This window comes from Protopterus annectens, chromosome 7.part0, assembly GCF_019279795.1.
Source record: "Protopterus annectens isolate FY-2018-M chromosome 7.part0, PAN1.0, whole genome shotgun sequence".
NCBI classification, from domain to species: domain Eukaryota; kingdom Metazoa; phylum Chordata; order Ceratodontiformes; family Protopteridae; genus Protopterus; species Protopterus annectens.
The window spans coordinates 585,666,095-585,685,713 of NC_056739.1; the positions used below are offsets into that span (position 1 = coordinate 585,666,095).

The 19,619-nt window shown below is 41.6% G+C and overlaps 1 protein-coding gene across 1 annotated transcript in view; it reads right to left on the minus strand.

Annotated features, from left to right (window-relative positions):
- The window catches only part of LOC122806610 (calpain-5-like), a 660,704-nt gene that overhangs the window by 363,560 nt on the left and 277,525 nt on the right, over positions 1-19,619 (minus strand). Inside the window, exon 4 of the mRNA XM_044077176.1 lies at positions 14,461-14,669. Within this exon, the coding sequence (XP_043933111.1) occupies positions 14,461-14,669 (209 nt within the window). The remainder of the gene's footprint in view (positions 1-14,460; positions 14,670-19,619) is intronic.

Sequence of the window (19,619 nt, forward strand, 5' to 3'; positions counted from 1 at the left end):
TTTTGCATACTTGAATACCAGGTCTTTTCAGAACGCCATCCTTAAAACACAACATCCTCTTTAAGTTCTTTTTATTCTTGTAGATAAACTTTGGTGCTTCTCCTACTATCGCACTTATCTTGTCATCCTCTATTAATACAGGCCAGTATTTGCCTATGGTATCACAGATCAGCTTAGAATCTGAGCTATAAGTCATCATACATTTTAAAGTACTTTTAGTTTCAGAATTATTTCCATTAAATCTGTTCACTTGTCTTGCCACATCTTTCTGTCTGAAAAAGGGACGTCCATTCATTCCCCTAATACTCTTTAGCTTATCAGGTTTCATAACAGTCTCTTTTTCTGGGTAACCTCTTTTTTGTAGGAAGTTTTGTATCTTTCTAGTTTCCTGAGTCATGTCACTATCCTTCGTACATAGCCTTGATGTTCTAATGATTTGGTTCTCCATGATATTCTTAAAGATGTGATTGGGATGCATGCTGTTCCTATGCAAGTAATGATTCTTCCATGTCTCTTTAGGAAAAATGGAGGTGCCATTGCCTCCCCTGTATCTACATGACAAATAAGCCTTACATCTAAAAAGTCAATTTCTTCTCTTGAATAACTGACAGTAAATCTAAGAAAATCAGTTGTTCCATCTAAATATTACTGGAAATCAAGCGGATCTTGTACTTTTCCATCCCATAAAATAAACACGTTATCCACGAAACGACCATAGAGCCTTAAGTTTTTTAGCCATGGATTAACTTCATTGAGAACTTTGGTCTTCTCCCATTGGGTTAATACAACGTTCGAGTAACTATTCGTGCATGGGGTGCCCATTGCCACACCCCAATTTTGCAAATAGTACTCATCCCCATATGTAAAGATGTTAGATTCAAGTATTAGCTTCAGAAGGTCACATATAAGATAATTTCTTACATCTAAACTTGCTAAGAACAACCTAATAAGCTTCAACTCTATGCTGGTTAGGTATTACAGTAAAAAGATTACAGACATCCATTGTCACAAGAAGTACATTAATTGGAATTCCCTGAGCATCTATAGTGTCATAAAGGCGTCCTGTGTCTTTCAGGATCATTTCAGTTTGCCTCACATAATGCTTTAAAAAATCCTCTATATACATGGATAGTGGTTCTGTTACCCGATCTCATCCAGCAACAATCGGACGTAGAGGGGGATCACTCCTATCCTTGTGTATCTTGGGTAGACCACTTATGGTTGGAATAGTGGGATGTTCTACCTTGAGAAATTCAAATAATCGCAAACTCAATTGTCCATTTAGCAGAACTTCCTCCAAAGCATCAGTTACTCTGGTTATGACAGAAGTTACTTCTCTTCTAATAAGCTTAATATACGTATGCGTATCCCTTAGCATAGATTTCATCTTAGTAACATGCCATGTTGAGTCCATAATGGCAATAGCACCACCCTTATCTGCTGGTTTAATCACAATAGTTTCATCTTCCTTAAGTTCTTTTGACGCTATTCTCTCTTTGTCATATTGGAAAAATGTTGGTTATATTCTCCTTGCCTTCTGTGTGTATAGATATCATTTTCACAGAGCCGGGCAAACAATTCAACATTTGGTGGATTCACTGGCACAAAAGTACTAGTTTTTTTAAAATGAGAAGTAATAATCTGCTCATTATTTCCAAAGATGCTCTTCAGAGTAATGTTCCTGCAAAAATACTTAATATCCAGACTAAATTCGCTTAGACTAAAGAGAAAAGAAGGTATAAAATTTAATCCTTTGTTAAGGATGCTCATTTGTTCCTTGCTTATCTGTAGTTTGGATATATTAAACACCAAAGTGTCAGTTTCATTGTTGCTCAGGGAAACAATTTTTTTCCTTTTTCTCTCTCTGCTCTGTGACCTGGAATTCCGTTCCTTGTTCTCCTTCAAAAAAAAAAAACGTTAGACTCTGAAAGATAGGTGCATTCTGAACACCTTCTTTAGGTCTTACCACTGGTGTATCATGATTTATGACCAAAGTGTATTTATTAATACTAGTGCCGCTGGAATTTGAAGTATCATTAGGAGAAATTTCACTACTCACAGTGTTAAATGTAGTACATATCACTTCTTGTTCCGGGTTGGGGTGGGGCAAACCAAGAGCTGTATTAAGATGATTGGAGGGAGAAAATTCACTCTGTCCAATTATCTTCTGGATGGACAAATCAGTTCTTGGACGTGTTACATGATTGATGGTGTTCTTATTTCCATTTCTTTCAAAATTTCTATTATTATTTCTAACATTGTTAGTATCTTCTCTAGGCCATTCAAAGATGTGGCCCAGCTTAAAATCATTTGAATCAGGCAGTAGTTTGCATGTTTTTTGTTCTCTGTTTGTTGTCATAGTTAATCAAACTGTGTTGTAGTACTTCAAGCCGACTTAAGCAAATATCGTCCAAATTCATTTCCTCTAACTCTCTTTGTTTGCTCTGTATAAGTTCTTTAATGTTTTCTTCCTCTGGTCTAAAATAGTCAGTTAGGAGGTGCATGTAAGAGAAGCTAGTCTCTAAATTCAGTGCCTGCCACTTAGCTAGTAATTGAGGGTGGCTGTTGCCGTAACTCGGCATACACTTAATTCACATACCTCTTGGTATTACTTTGTGATGAATACTCGCCTCTAGATGAAAGCGCTGCCATTGTAAGCGCTTGAGATGAAAAGCAGCGTTTTCTACTTCATGAAGGACTTTATCAAAGCTATTATTAGGCTTTGTTACAGAGTCAATGTCAGCAATCTGTACATCCAAGTTTAAACCACGGAGCGGATTAACCTGCTCACCTGAGCTTCCAAACAAAGCTTGTTGAAAAGCATTTCTGTTCCTTTCAGCACATATATCCATTGCGTGCAGTTTAGGGTGTAAACAACAATCAAGTAAGTAAGCAAAAAAAACACCCTAAAACAGCTGAAGGTCGTAGGCAAGTAAAACAACTAAAGCTACAAAATCCTGGAACGAACCACCACGAACTAAAAGCAACGTCCTTATTTATTGGCAAATAAAACAAATAAAATAACAGGAGCTCTATTGTGTGATGAGCGCTTTCGGCTATTCAGCCTTCATCAGATCTAATGAGAGAACTCTAAACAATTAATTAAAATACACAGTCCCAACCAATCAAGCGCTCATCACACAATAGAGCTCCTGTGTATTTTATTTGTTTTATTTGTCAATAAATAAGGACCCTGCTTTTAGTTCGTGGTGGTTTGTTCCAGGATTTTGTCTTCTTTTCAGAATTAGTTCACAGCTTTGTTTCACTCCGGATTTAGCTCATTTAACAATTTTGGATATAGCTGGGGTGAAAATGTTTCAATGGTACATCAAAGACACTAAGAAAATGCAAACTATTTAATAGCAATAATACAGTAAGCATTCAAAGGTACAGCATAAAATGAATTACAACTAAACATTCAAGGAGAGAAAGTACATGATGAATAATGTATTTAATGATGGTATGACATACAAATCTTAAAAACTTACAAGCACAGAAAATAGTTTAGTACATTATTTATTTAACATTTGTTTACTGGGAAAGTCTGACTTGGAACAAAGCTAATTTTCAGTGGAGGCCCAGGGAGAAAAGCTCCAGATGCATGTCTTTGAAATGTGGGAGGAAAGTGGGGGGGGACCCACATGAATGCAGGGAGGACATGCAGACTCTGCACAGAAGGCACTTCAGCCAAGAATCAAACCAGAGAACTGCACCACTGCATCATCCATTATGTACAAACTATTTTAGAGGAGTTTCAGACAATTACAAGTTTAAAAGATCTAAAGGGTTGGTCAGATAGTTTGGAATGAGTTCTGTGGTGAAGCAGGTGAAGAAGATGATGCATTTACCTCTTGCTGTGAGGCGACAATGCTACTGCTGCACCACTGCGTCATCCATTATGTACAAATCACTTTAGAGGAGTTTCAGCCAATTACAAGTTTAAAAGATCTAAAGGGTTGGTCAGATAGTTTGGAATGAGTTCTGTGGTGAAGCAGTTGAAGAAGAAGAAGATACATTTTGCTTGTTTAGGCACTTATTTCTGAAACTAAGGTATTCTGGTTTCCTTCAGATCTGCATGTGGAGATTGCTAAAGATATTGTGTAGTTAAGAGACAAAGCATGACTGAAGCTGTGTAGATTAGTTCTGGGGCCTGGGTTTCAATTGGATTAAGCAGTTTATTGGAGGCCGAATAACTCCATCTTTACATAAAATACTTGGTAGCACTCACTGTTACTACTTGAATTGGTTAGCATTTTACTGTTGTTTTCTCTACATATATTTATGATAAATACGTGGATTAATCCCTCCTTATTTCTATTTTTAATATACAGTATTTTACCTACGGCAATGTGCTACACTGGTTTAGCTTTTATTTCAATATTTAAATACAAACCTTTATTTTGCCTTTTGCTTGACCAGCCTCTTGTCTAAACTGTGGGGACACTGTGTATTGTCCAGCTTTTTGCAGAATGTCTAGAATTTTGTCTCATGTTTTTGGTCTGTTCCTAATAAAATTTGTAGTTTTCTAGCAAATCACTAAGAATAGAAGTTACTAAATAATGACATACATTTGACTTTCAAACTTCATATCTTTCATAAAATGCATGCTAACAAAACTCCTGTTATTCTAGCAACTTTCTAACTTTACAAGAGCAGTACTTAAAATCTGTCCCTATTTTTGGTCTTTTGTCTTTAGGCTTTGTCCCAGTTTATTGTGCAAAGTTGAGAGGTATGGTTCTACATAAGACAAGATAATTTTCTCTTAGGCAGATGGGCTGTGCATATTTTCATGTTGTTTGTATTGTTCAAACAGTGCACCTGAATATATACCATGTGTTTTTCTACAAAACTCATTTCTTGAGATGGTGAGTTTTGTAATAATGGGTGGTGGTAATTTATAAGACTCATTAGTAGAGCGTTGAGATACAAATGCACCCCAAATTAATGGTTCATCAAAGTATATCAATACACTGCACTTTTAGGGAAATCTGCTTAACTGTTTGATTACTGTAACAATTATTCATCACAGAACATATGATATCCCTTCGCTTATTTTTAGCAGTGGCTAAAATGTTTTATAAGTCATTTGCACAGCTCTCAACTGCCCATATTTTTGCCTTACATTTTTGATTTGTTCCTCATAAAATTTGTGGTTTTCTGATAAATCACTGAGGACTGAAGTTTCTAAATAATTGCAAACATTTGAGTTTCAGCCTTTATATTCTTTAGAAAATGCATGCTAACACAAACCCTGTTATTCTAGCAACTTTCTAAATTTATAAGAGCAATATTTAAACTTTGTTCCTCTTCCCCATTATTTTAGATTTTGTTCAGATTTCTTGCACTAAGTGGTTGAGTGGTATAGATATGAGTCATTCATTTATATACTGTTTGTCCTGTGTAGCTAGTCAGTGACATAAAAAGTGACTTTCAAAAAGTAGAATCAAGAGGAAAAACTGCTTGCTAACCTTTAAGATATAAGCCATGCTGAAAGGTTGACAGCCTATAAGTCTGGGTGCAGTATCTTCCCCTCACCTGGTTTAAGAGGTCTGAGATCAGGGGAAGCTGATTTGGGGGCTGTAAGGTCAGGCTGTGCAGTAAGGGGTACCAATGCTGTCTAGGTCAATCTGGAGCAATGAGGATAGCCTTTGGTCTCTCCTCCCTTGTAGTACCTTGAGAATAAGGGCAGGGGAGGGAATGCGTACACAAAGAGGGACTCCCAGGGGAAGGTCAAGGCATCTACCTTCGACGCTAGGAGGTGATACAGAACTTTTGCAACTGGTGGTTGAGGTATGAGGCAAAGAGATCCACTTCCGGAGTCCCCCACTCCTGAGTGATTTGCAGAAAGATTTCCCTGTGGAGCTGCCATTTGTGGGGGTCCAGTAAGTTTCTGCTTATGTGGTCTGACAGAGTGTTGTTGACCCCTGGTAGGTACTGGGCAATTAGGTGTAGACCCATGGAGGTGGCTGTAAGCCAGAGGCTCATGGCTAATCTGCACATGGGGTAAGATTGAGTCCCCCCGTTTGTTGATATACCACATTACTGTGGTGTTGTCTGTTTTTATAAGGAGAACCCCTGGCCTGAGATGGGGTTTGAAGGATGTCAGACCCTTTTGTACCACCATAATTTCTTTCTAATTGATGTGCAAGTGAAGATGCTGGGCATCCCAAAGATCTCAGGTGCACCTGCCTGCTAGGTGAGCACCCCAACAATGTCTGAGGTGTTGGTGGTGATGGTCTGGCCAGAAGGGTGGAGGATGAAGGGAAGTTCCTGGCACAGGCCTCTGCCCACCAGAGAAACTCGGCCCTTATACATGGGATCAGAGGGAGAGAGGTCTCTAGGGACTGAGAGTGCTGGCACCAAAGGTTCTTTAAATATCACTGAAGTTTTCTCATGTGAAGCCTGGCCAGAGGAATGAGAAGGATGCAAGATGCCATGTATCCCAGGGCTTGCAGGAACTTCTTCACAGTGAGGTGACTTATGGAGGCCAGCTGGGTAAAGTAGAGAGGCAGTAAGCTCTGCTTTTCTGGGGATAGGAAGGCCATTCGGGATGTTGTGTCTAGCACAGCTCCCAAGAAAATGATCTTCCTGGTGGGGTTTTGTTTTGATGTCTTCTTGTTGATGGTAAACCCTAGGGAAGTTAGGAGTGATTTGACAAAAAGAACATCCTGGAGCAGCTTTTCTTTGCACTTTGCCTGAATGAGACAATCATCCAGGTAAGGGTAAATCTGTATACTTCTCTGTTTGCAGAATGCTATGGCCAGGGGCAAGCATTTGGTGAATACTCTGGGAGCAGTAGATAAGCCAAAGGGCAGCGCAGAGAAGTGAAAGTGTTGTGAGCCTGCTCTGAAGCGCAGGAATTTTCTGCACGATTCCCTCATGGGGATGTGGAGGTAGGCATCTTTTAGATCTAGGGTCACTAGCCAGGCATTTTTTTTTTGCTAGCATAGGCAGCAGCTGCTGCAAAGTTAGCATTTTGAATCTGGGGGCCACCAGAGAGGTATTTAGCATGGATAGATCCAGGATGGGACACCAAGTGCTCTCTTTTCTGGGAACAAGGAATAGTCTGGAATAAAAGCCTTTGCCTGTTTGATCTGAGGGGACAGGTTTTACTGCCCCCTAGGATATGAGAGTTTGGACCTGTTTCAATGACTCTGTCCACTGATTTGGAGGTAAGTCTGGGTACCCTCTTGGAATTGGGAGTTTGCTGAAAGAGAATTTGTATCCCTGAGAAATGATCTTTAAGACCCATTGGTCCTTTGTTACAGAAAGCCAATTGTCTTTGAAGAGGGAGATCCTTCCTCCTAGTTTTTGATGAGTCAAGGGGGGCAGGGGGTGGAGTCATTGTGAGTGTTTGCCATAGAAGGTTGGCTTAGAACTCTCTGCCTTAGAGACAGAGGTGGACCATTGTTTGCTTCTCTGCTGGCCCTGGGATAGGGGCCTGGATGGTCTGTCTCTGCGAGGCTTACTGTGGACCTGTCTGCTAGGTGCGGGGAAGGCACACTGCTTAGAGGAAAGTTCCTGCTGAATCTGGGAGGTTGAACTTGAAAGAAATATTTTACTGTTTGCATAGATTTTGCTTTGTCTTCCATCCTTTTAAGCACCTCCTCTGCTTTTTCCCCAAACAAGCACTCCTTATCTAGGGGTGCATCAATAAGTTTAGACTTGACATGATGAGGGAGAGGTTGTTCCTTCAGCCATGCATGTCTCCTAATAACAGATCCTGTTACTGCTGCCCTGCTAGAGGCTTCTAGGGCATCATATCCAAATTGTAATGAGTGTTTGGCCACTTGACAAGCAGAGTGCAGTAAATCTGCTAACTCTTTGGAATTGGCATAGTCAGGAAAGGTAGCAATATTCTGTTTTAATTATTCCAAAGTGTGTTGTTGATATTTTAACATATGGAACTGACAATTGAGTGCTCTGATAGCTAAGGTTGCAGAGATGTATACTTTTTTACCCCATCTGTCCAGAGCTCTGGAGTCCTTGTCAGAAGGCAGAGGAACTAGTCTTAGCTCCTTTAGGTCCCTGTGTCATGACCTCTGAGTCTGAAGCAGGATTTCTGTACAGGTATTTGTGAGAATCCGGTACTCTGTAGTACCTGTCAGGTATACTGAGAGCAGGAGGGAGGGTGTTAGGGGCTAAGCTGTATTCATGGAAAACATCATCCACCACTTCTAAAATAGGGGGAATGGCCAAGGTTCTGTGCTGGGGCAGGTCCAGAAACTCTCTAAGTCTTTTCTTAAACTGTGGGAAGTCCTGAGATTCCTACTGGAAATGTTCCCTGAGGAAGTGAAGGGTTTTCTCAAAGGAAAGGTCCTCTGGAGGGGAGGCAGAAGGGATGGATTCCTCTGCATCTGAATACTCATAAGCAGTTAAGGGATGCTGTTCCTCTTTAAAAACTGAACAGTCAGATTCCTCAGAATCCTGTTCTGTCATAATTTCTGGAGAAGGGTGCCTTTTCCTTTCAGAAGAAGCGGCCTGACTACCTCGGATAAGGGAGATGAGATCTTCTGCCATTTTAAGCATTTGTGCTTGGGGTGGTGGAGCAGTAGCAAGATGGTGGCTAGAAACAGATTTCCTAGGAGTGGCCTGGCTTCTAGGCCTGAGAGAATCAGTCAGTTTGAAAGAATCAATAGTCGGATGAGAAGACTTTTTTTTTTGTCTAGAATCAGTAGTGCAAAAGGCCTCCTCTGAAGCCAGTGCCTGTGTTGCAGCTCCGGACCTAACCGAGGCAGAGACAGCCAAAGGCTCGGAAGACAAAGATTTCTTCGGTATACTGGACTCTGAAAGGGTCTCAATAGAGGCCTGCATAGATATCGAATCGGTCATCAGGGGCTGCAAAATCGTCTCACTAAATTCCAGAGAACTGATGACCTGCTTAGCAGTAACGTTGTTGGAAGGCTTAGCCTTGTGTCGTCTGTCTCTGTCTTTATCTCTACATTTTTTCAGAATGTCCACAGATTGTCAGCTGATGGATGCCATATCAGAATGCGAAGACAGAACATGAAAATAACTGTTTACAAAAAGAGCTCTATGGCAAATGGTTCTCGCATTAAAGAGGGCACAGAACGGGCAACGGGGGGCATTGTGGTCTGGGCCTAAACAAGTGACACAGTAAGAATGGAAGTCTCAATGTGGGATCTGCTTTCTGCAGGCACAATTGTTAACTTTTTCAGACATTGGTTAGTGCAAGAAAAAAGGATCCCCAATGGGGTACTTAGCTTTAGACGTTTTCAGCTGAAATTCAACTTCTGGTAGCGACCGGTCGGAACACATGCAAACTGCTTCTGCTACGGGCTCCACGGCAGGGAAGACTGATGTAATGAAGTTGGCTGCCTTGCTTTATAGCACTGATGACCTGACATCAGACTACAGGTGATGGCAGCCAACACAAAAATCACTGACTCTGGTATTCGGGCCGGAAGAGCACTACCACAGCAGGGATAACCCACAGGTGATGACTGCAACAGTGAAATATGAAGAACATCTTTGGGTATCAACGGAAAAGGAGGAAATGCATAGAGGAGACTGGAGGGCCAATCGTGTACAAGTGCATCCTTTGGGGACTCCCCCAGAGGGGGGATTAGGGCAAAGTAGCTGCTGCATTTGGCATTCATGGATGTGGCAAAAAGGTTGCAGCAAGGCTAGCCCCATTTTCGGAAAATCATTTCTGCTATGTTTTGTTTCAGAGACCACTCGTGAGGCATCATTATTGCCCTGCTGAGTTTGTCTGCTATCACGTTGGATTTCCCCAGGATGTGTATTGCTACCAGAAAATGTTGAGAGCATGTTGCTCACTGCCGTACTCTCAGGGCCTCTCGACAAAGAAGGTAAGATCTGGTTCCTCCTTCTTTGTTTATATACCATATCACTGACATATTGTCCGTTTGCATAGCAATTGTTCCTAGCAGAAGAGAGTCTTGGAATGCCTGCAATGCAAGAAGCACTGCTCTCATCTCTAGGACATTGATGTGCAAATGGGCCTCATAATCCTGCCAAGTCTTAGACTGTCCTTTCCTGATAATGCCCCCCCCCCACCCTATCTGGGAAGCATCCGTGGTCACTATGGCCAATGGTTGTGGAAGAACAATGGGTCGACTTAAGGTCACTTAATTGGAGTGTAGCCACCAATGAAGGTCTCTCCTGCAAGATTCTGTTAGTATGACCTGATGTAACATCAGAAGTTCCTGCATGGACCAGTGAGTGAACAGCAGCCACTGTAAAATTCTCATGTGCAGCCATGCTATTGAAATTACATTTATTGCTGCCATAATGCCTAATACTTTTAAAACTGTTCTTGCTTGAATTTTTCTATTAAAAAGGACTATAACCTGACACTGCAGGGCTCGTACTCTTTCTGGGGGAAGCTTTAACATCATTGTTGTAGTATTTAGATCTGTGCCTATAAAAATGATATGTTGAGATGGCAATAAGGCAGATTTTTTGTAGTTTATTGTGATCACTAAATGAGATTAGAGTTTCAGAGTGGTGTCTCTTGCTTCTGTTAGTAGATGCTTGGTGGTAGTGGTTAGGAGCCAGTCATCTAGATACAGAGACACTCAAAATCATAGAGGTCTCAGGCGAGCCATAACTACTGCCATACATTTGGTGAATATTCTGGGGGCTGTAGTGAGTGAGACCTAAGGGCAGAGCTCAAAACTGGTAATGACTGACTCCCAGCCAAAAGCTCATATGACTCCTGGATGGCTTGTCCATCTTTATATGGTAATATGCATCTTGGAGGTCTATAGAGCACATCCAGTTGTCTTTTCCCAGAAAGGGAAGTATCGACTACAGTGTTACTATCTGGAACTTTGTCTTTGTCACAGATTTGTTTAATCTGCTGAGATCCAGTATGGGTCTCCAGTCCCCTGTTTTCTTTGGAAATAAAAAGAACCTTGAGTAAGTCCTGGATCCTATTTGGTCTGTGGAAACCAGCTGGATGACTCTTTTTTTCTAGCAACTTCTGTATTTCTAGGGTTGCTTGTTTCCTATGACTGGGTAGAATATCCGGAATTTATTTTATGCGTGGGGTGGGAAAGGAAAAGGGTAACCTCTGGATATGATGATTTGCACCCATTTGTCTTTTGATATTTTTAGCCAGGCATCTGGGTACAAGGATAAGCAACCCCCACCTGCCTTCAGACGGGCCTCCTTTAAGGAGCACTGGAAGGGCTTACCAAAGAAGGATTCCCTGTCACGCTGGTTCTGCCGACCCTCTCTGCCACGTGGCCGGTGTCTTCCATTATTGCTTCCCCTCTGCCCCTGGGGGAAGACTCACCATGTGTGTCTTGAAAAACTCTCTGGGATTTTCGAAACCACATCTTTCCTTCCTTTTGACCTTATGGATAAGGCCTAGAAGGTATGGAAAAGTGGACTCGGACAGCAAAGAGAGTTCTTCCTTCCTGTTCACACCTGGTTAGTGTGTCTTTGGCCTTAGGCCCAAACAAGGATGAGCCATCAAAGGGGCATTAACAAAGGAAGACTTAAAGGGAGCTGCAGAGTTACACAAGCTTATCCAGGAATATCTCCTATGGGAAATTCCTGAACCCACTGCCCTACTTGCTCCATCAGCTACATAAGAAATGAGCCTCATGGATGAGTTTACTACTGAATTTAAGGTGGAGAGCTGGGAGGACATCTTATCTGATATCCTCGCAGCTACTGAACTCTGGAGAGTAGCTCCTTCAGGAGATCTCTCTGCAACCTGGTAAAGTGTGTAAGATAATTCAGGGACCTGAGCGTAAAGGTCGCTGAAGAAAATGTGCTTTCCATATCTGCCCATCATATGTGAGTCTTTGTTCAGGGGATATACAGAGGAGGATGTCTCTGACAGTTCCTTCTTGGTGGCCACCGCCACCACCATACCATCTACAGGTACACCTTTTGTAAGAAAGGTTTTATCCTCGGGGGATGTGATGAATTTATTTGGCCTCTGGGGGACAGGATCCACAGAATCTGGAGACTCCCATGCCTTTTGACAAACTAAGTCTATAAGTTCATCAGAGGCACCCAAGTGGTGGAAGGGTGTCTGTGTGGAATCGGTTGTGCTGAGATGGACACCGGTGCCTTTGGAGGAGGAATGACTGAGTCTGAGAGTGGGGCTGCCCATGGGGACAGCACTCTCATCATTGCTTCGAAAGCTCCCTGCCCATCAACCATGGAAGCTCCCGGTTCTGAAGAACTAGAAGGCTTCCCTGGAACTAAGGAAGTTGGCTCCGAAGTCAATGTAGGTACCGAGCTTACCCGTGCTAAGGCCCAGAGAGACAAGTTCAGATTCAACAACTGTCAGCTCCGACTGTCCCCCCAGAACCAACTGGAGAGCATTGGCTCCTAGACTCCTCGAGCTCAGATGGCACCGAAGAAGTCTGAGCAGTAGTTGGAGCCGAAGATCCTGGAACAGGTCTCGGCTCTGATGGTTCCACTACGATCAGTTCCATGCATTCCAGCTCCGAGGCCCCGAGGCAGGTCAGAGGAGGAATCAGTGATGATGGGGTAAGTCCACTCAGTTTGGAAACCCTCTGTGTCAGCTCCAACAATAATTTGGCTAGCGCCAGTGTACTTAAAAGCTTCCACACCACACAATCCACATCATCTTCTGACAAACTCCAGGAGGATTTTTTTTTTTTTTTGTCAGCGGAACGAAATAGCACACCACACTGGAAAAAAGCCCTCTAACTTAAACGGGCTGAGCCACTCTCTAACTTAAACGAGCCGACTCAGGAAAGGGTTTCAAGACTAGTTTACTGAAAAGTAAATAACCAACACACACCAAAGATAATTTTGAATAGAAAATTTAGTACAAGAAACCTTAGAAGCTAAGTGCACCTGAAAAACTAAAGAAACACCAGACTTGACAGCTCAAGCGACACAAGGCTAAATAACTGTATTTAAAAGCACACACAGAAAAGCTGGGATAGGGATGAAACTTTAGACCTTGAGCTAAATGACGACCTCAGAGAAAAAATCAGCAAGCAACGGACACATTCTAATACTGTGACTAATAAAGTCAAGGAATTAACTAAGATAACTAGCAAAAAAATTTTAAGAAAGGAAATATAAGTTTTAAAGGTATAATATGATAATTTAAAGGTAAACTAAGCCAGAGCCAGTTGTAAAACACCCAATCTGTTTAGCGGCAAACAAGATCTGGAGAATTCCCTAGAGCATCATGGGATAGGGAGTAAGCCACAAGCTAGTTGGAGATCTCCAGCTTTTGTAAACGGCCAAGTTGGAATCGGCAAACGGTTCCGAACTCACCAGTACTGAATGAAGGTGAGACAGGACAACATCATATCAAAGGTCTGTGAGGACCACGCAGCACCTTCCACACTTATATGTACCCATGTTACCAACATATGCTGAGGTTGTCAAAAAATCTCTTCCAAAACTTTGTAGATCAATAGGTTCAAATCATTGAGTTTTCCCTGCATATCAAAATGTACACTGCTTTACCCATACTATCAAAGCATATGCCCCCTCCCATCTCCTTGTCTAGCTTTTACACACACACACACACACACACACACACACACACACACACACACACACACACACACACACACACACACACACACACACACACTCTCTCTCTCTCTCTTGGCAGAGTATATTGGTGTTCCTCTTTTGATTTTCAGATATACATATCATAAAAACTTAAGATTTTAAGTACATAAAACTTTCAGGCATGCTTGGGCCACCCTAAGTCTTCCCATAGAGGTTGACTTTTCTGAACAAGAGATGCTGGTCTGTAATATGTGATAATTATTTGACAGTTAGCCATCTTACATACACATAGGAAGGCTTTCATATTTTACACTGATGAGCCAAGTTTAAGCAGCAAGCCTTAAGGCAGAGGGCTGACTGGAGGGGAGAAAAAAGTAGTGCTGGCTCTCCAGTAGGGCTGAGCAAAGGTGGGAGAGTTTATTGCCACATGGCATGCCAGGGTTCCCCAGAAGGAAGTGCCAAGGGTGCCTGGCTAATGTGAATCAGATCTGCAGGGGGAATCCACAGACAACAATGTGCACTTATGGAAGAATGCACATGCCCAGTGACATCACATATCAGGTATCTGAGGGGTGTAAGAACTGACAGGTCATACAGTATCCTAGACCTCACAATTACATAATCTATGTTTTCTCTCAGGGAATAGATGCATGAATTTTAGGAACAGGACCAAAAAAAAGATAAAGAAATTAATCTGAGGACAGCAAACATTCAGGATGCATTTCTTGGGGGATAGCCTCACTTTTCCAGGGAGACCAATTAGCAAACAGCACTGGGCAGAGTTAACAAGCTTGTGTTAAAGGTTTCGGAGGTGAGTTTGTAGAGCAGTCACATCCTTCGTGAGGAAAGAATGGGATATTGTATAACATAATGTATAATTCTTAGTTTGAGCTAAAAAGACAGGCAGACTGACAGCTTTACTCTAGAAAAGTAACCACCTCTGGTTCTTACTTTGCATATGCCTTTTCAAGTAATGCACACCAAAACTCATTGATATCGTTTGAATGGCAGAAAATTAGGTGACCATTGATTGTAGGCAGTCGATCATCAATACATATGTCAAGCCATGAGCCAAACCTCCAAAAACGGAAATGGAAAATTCCTGCATGTCTTCCTGGGTCTTTGTGGTTCCAGTCTTGCTCAGAATGATTTGGTATAACCTGAAGTCAAGAAAAAAAATAAAAAAATAGCTAAATGCACAAATAAAAAGCAATAAATAATAATTTCCTTAATCATGCATACTGCAAATAAAAACACAAAGCAGTGTGTTGAACAAAAGCTCATCTATCTCTCACACACACACACACACACACACACACACACACACACACACACACACACACACACACACACACACAATCAGTTAAATACAACAGCACAGTAGTGACAAAAACTGAAGTCTACAACGAGGCAACCACATATATAATACCTTAATCAACAGCTCCCACTGGTATTGAGAAGGAAAGGAAAGGAAGACATTTTATCCAGGGACCTAACTATATTTTTTCATGTATACACAACCACTCAACCACATATCTGGACTTAACACAGCATCCATCTAAGAATTTCTCAGGTCTGAAGCCTGTTAGAGACCATCAATCAGTCCCGATTCAGTGACTCAAGGGAGATGGGATCAGGCCAGGCAGAATAAAGGCGTTGCGGCTAATAAGTTAGCAGAGCACATCACCATCTCTTGATTTTGCTATTTATTTTTCTCCCACAGTACAAAGATGTAAGCATGTTAAACAAACATTCAGGTACAGGCACACATGATATTTATCACACTGTATTCCCTATACAGCAAGAGGTTCCTCAGTTCGATTCTTGGCTGTGATGCCTTTTGTGCAGAGTCTGCATGTCCTTCCTGTGTTCGTATGAGTTTCCACCGGGTGCTCTGGTTTCTTCCCACATTCCATAGACATGCAGAAGGTGGACTGGGCACTCTAGACTGGCCATAGTTGTGTGTGTGTGTGTGTGTGTGTGTGTGTGTGTGTGTGTGTGTGTGTGTGTGTGTGTGTGTGTGTGTGTGTGTGTGTGTGTGTGTGTGTGTGTGTGTGTGTGTGTGTGTGTGTGTGTCTGTGTGTGTCTGTGTGTGTGTGTGTGTGTGTGTGTCTGTGTGTGTCACTGTGTGTGTGTGTGTGTCTGTGTGTGTGTGTGTGTGTGTGTGTGTGTGTGTGTGTGTGTACACGCTAGTGTTTGGTATGGAAGAACTACCATGTCAGGGCTAGCCACCCCCTGAAGTAATCCATTGCTGTAGATGATTGTCACTGCTGAAGTAACACCCTGACCCCATGTGTAAAAATGGGAAGAAGGGGTTGTGGATGGATGGATGGATGGATGGATGGAACTTCTCCCTGTAAACTACATGGGCAATCATCCAGTTCCACATTCCTCTTAAAAACAGCATTTATTCAGATACTCAGCCCTTCTCCTCCATTTCATAACTGGGGCTTTTTCTCTGAGTTCCAGTAACTAGACATTATCGACAAATGATATACAAGTACAAAGGCCAGAAAATCTCCAAATTTTATTAAAACATGAATAAAAAACTTTCTAGCACCTCAGCCCAATGGCCTTTCAAGAGCTCAAAGACACATACAAAACCTCACTCTTAAATGCTAACATCAATAAAAACTTAATAACTTAATCAAACAATTAAAATTTCATCCAGTCAAGAAATTAATTAGAGATAGTTAAAGTTTATAATGCTTTGGATTTGAAGAACATATTGCTATATAAGGAAACTGTGTTGATTTTGAAATATGGAACGCTGACACCTGTTGTTTAAATGTAGAATGCAACTGTAAAAATGTTACAATATTACTAGGTGAATGTATTGATTGGACTACTGGGCCGAGGCGCTGGAGAGGTTGTGTACATGGTTCTATATTATATGAACGAAAGTTCATATAAGTTAACGCTCAATGAGCGAAAATCCCGGACATTGAAAACAATATTGTGGGGTGCTGCACCCCCTTCACCCGCTAAATATATATTCCAATTCTGAGATCGCACTACAGTGAGGAAAGGGCAAAAACTCCAATCTTCACTCTATTGTGATCCCACAACACGCACCTCGATGTCCAGGAGTTTCGTTCATTAGAGCCTTTGCTTATATGAACTTTCGTTAATGTAATATAGACCCGTGTCCATAATGCAAGATAATTGTTTCTTATTATTTGATGCTAATCAGGGCTTCTGGCAAATCAAGGGTTATCCAGACAGTTCAGATCTGTGTATATTCAAATCACCACTGTGGACAGATTCTTCAGGATGACTTTTGATATTTCATAGATTCTTAGATTGTAACTGAGCTGATGACTTGGGGGGGGGGGGCTTTCTAAGCCTTGCCAAGTTTTCCCAAAAGAATAATGATGTCCTGTCTCCAAATAGGATATTGAGGGCCAGGCATTTATAAGCTACTTCTTTCCATAATGGACATGGGTACCAGGCCCGGAGGAAATTTCCTATTCTCCATCCACTGGACTAGGTTGCCCTTAAATTGCATAACAGACAAACTCAGCTTTACATGGATGGGAAGCCTGTTCCATAGGATAAACAGTCTCTAGGACACATATCTGGCTCTCCAGTATGTTTTGTTTAAGTCACAAACAAAATTCAGGTATCTAGATCTTGTATATCTGGTACTTTTTGACTTACGAATATGTAAGAAATTCATAAGTGTGGGGTTAGCAGATGACTTACAAGCCAGGCATATATTACCCCTCAGCAATCTATAGGAGACTGGAGAGAAAGAACTTTAAGGTGGTCTGCATAAGGCAGGTTTGTTACACCTTGTATTCTTTATGTAAGGAACCTCTGAGGTCACTCTAGTTGCTGTATATGCCTGGTCAAGTTCATACTAAAGGAAGCACTGTACTCTTATGATTGGTCTGATAAGGGCAGCGGAGTATAGTGGGATAATGACCATTTTGGACCTAGATGCCGTGCCCTTACTTATAAGTTGTGCAACATAAAAGGATTCCCTCACCACTGTGGTCACATGGTGGTAAAAGGTAAGGCTACTGTCTACATGTATACCCGGTTCCCTGACCACTGAGCTGACTCTTAGGGTCATGTTATCAACATGGTAATTTGTCGGGGTGGTTAACTTCCCAAATAGTACAATTATGTATTTCTTAGCATTGAGTTTTAGACTGTGACTTGGGCACCATTTGCTAGTCAGAGACAGACCTTCTTGAAGAATGCTAGTGTCTGCAGAGGGTTGATGATAACCACTCATTGCAATTGTCTGCAAACTTTATCACCATAAACCTTCAGCATTTTTTTCCACTCAGAGAAATGGATGTGAAAAAGGAGCAGGACAGTAGTAAGTCCTGGAGGACTCCACTAGTGACTGGTCTCTTGGTGGAGGTGACCTCACCTATTTTGACCTCCTTGGTCCTGTCAGTGAGCCAGATGACTATCCAGCAGGTGATAAAAGGGTTTATACCTAAATTAGTGGGCTTGTCTATAATACCTGAGTGGGGTATTGTATAAAAAGCCTTGGCCAGGTTGGGGTAAGCTGTGTGCACAGTCTTATCATTATTCAATGCTTTGGTAACCCTCTCAAAAAAAAGTCTACCAGATTTAATAGGCATGACCTTCCTTTAACAAAGCTGAATTGTGATGGGTCCAGCATTTGCAGGTAACCTATGTCCTCATTTATCATGTCCATGATGATTCTTTCCATGGCCTTATATATGAAGCTGGTAAGACTTTTCAAGTCAAAATCAAATTAAACGTTATTGTCATTCAGATCAAGAAATTCAATGCATCACTGGATGAAATTTAGTTGCTTCAGGCTCGTGTGCATTGAATAACAACAGGAGGGTGAAGGAAGCATATAATGGAATAAATTCCAGACACTACTGATATAAATACACACATAGATAACTTACCCATAACTATGTTTAAGATATGATAGTAGCATGGCATAATTCACAGTTCACATACTTGTGCAAGTAATAATTTAGTTCAGATTGCATAACTTAGATAAATAGAACAATTTAATTCTAGGACAGTAAAGACAATCATATTGCACTTATGGTATTCTCATGAACTGAGGGAGCGTTGATATTGTTAACATTAGTTGTTCAACAGTCTGATCACTTGTGGAAGGAAACTATTCCTAAATCTTGATGTTCTACACCTGATGTTTCTGTATTGTTTCCTTGAAGGCAGGAGGTGGAACAGTCCATGTGCAGGATGATACTTGCCCCTTATCAGTTTCATGACCCTGCAAGAGTAAAGGTCCTGTAAGGACTGAGGGTTTGATCCTGTGATTTACTTGGCCTGCTTTACAACCTTCTCTAATGCCTTGTGATCTGCATATGAGCAGTTTCCATACCAGACTGTGATGTTGTTAGTCAGTATGCTTTCGATCATGACCCTATAGAAGGTCATGAGAATGTGGTAGGGGAGGTTTGCTCTGCGAAGTCTCTGTAGGAAATGGAGACATTGTTGGGCTATTTTTACAAGACTGGAAGCGTTTGTTGCCCAGCTTAGGGCATCTGAGATGCACACCCCTAGGAATTTGGTGATTTTTACACTTTCCATTGCTGTACCACTGATGGTGATGGGTGCATGGGACCCTTACATCCTCCTGAAGTCAACAATGATTTATTTTATTTTGTCAACATTTAGTAATAGGTTGTTGTCGGTGAACCATCGGGTGAGTTGGTTCACTTCCTCTTTGTTTGTCCCCTCATCATCATTTCTGATGAGGACAATCATGGTGGTATTGTTGGCAAACATGATGATGTGATTTGTCTGATGTTTTGCAGAGCAGTCATGGGTCAATATTGTGAAGAGAAGTGGGCTTAGTACGCAACCTTGTGGGACCTCTGTGTTCAAGGTGATGCACCGTGAGTGGTTCTTGCTAACTCGAACATTTTGGGGCCTGTCTGTCAGAAATTCTTGGATCCAGTTATAGAGTGGATTTTCTATGCCTAAGTGACTTAGTTTAGACAACAGGTGCTACATTATTACAGTGTTGAAGGCTGAGCTGAAGTCTATGAACAGCATATGTATGTAGCAATTTTTGTCTTCACAATGGTTCAAGGTGTGATGTACTGCCAGGGATATAGCATCTGCAATTGAGCGATTTG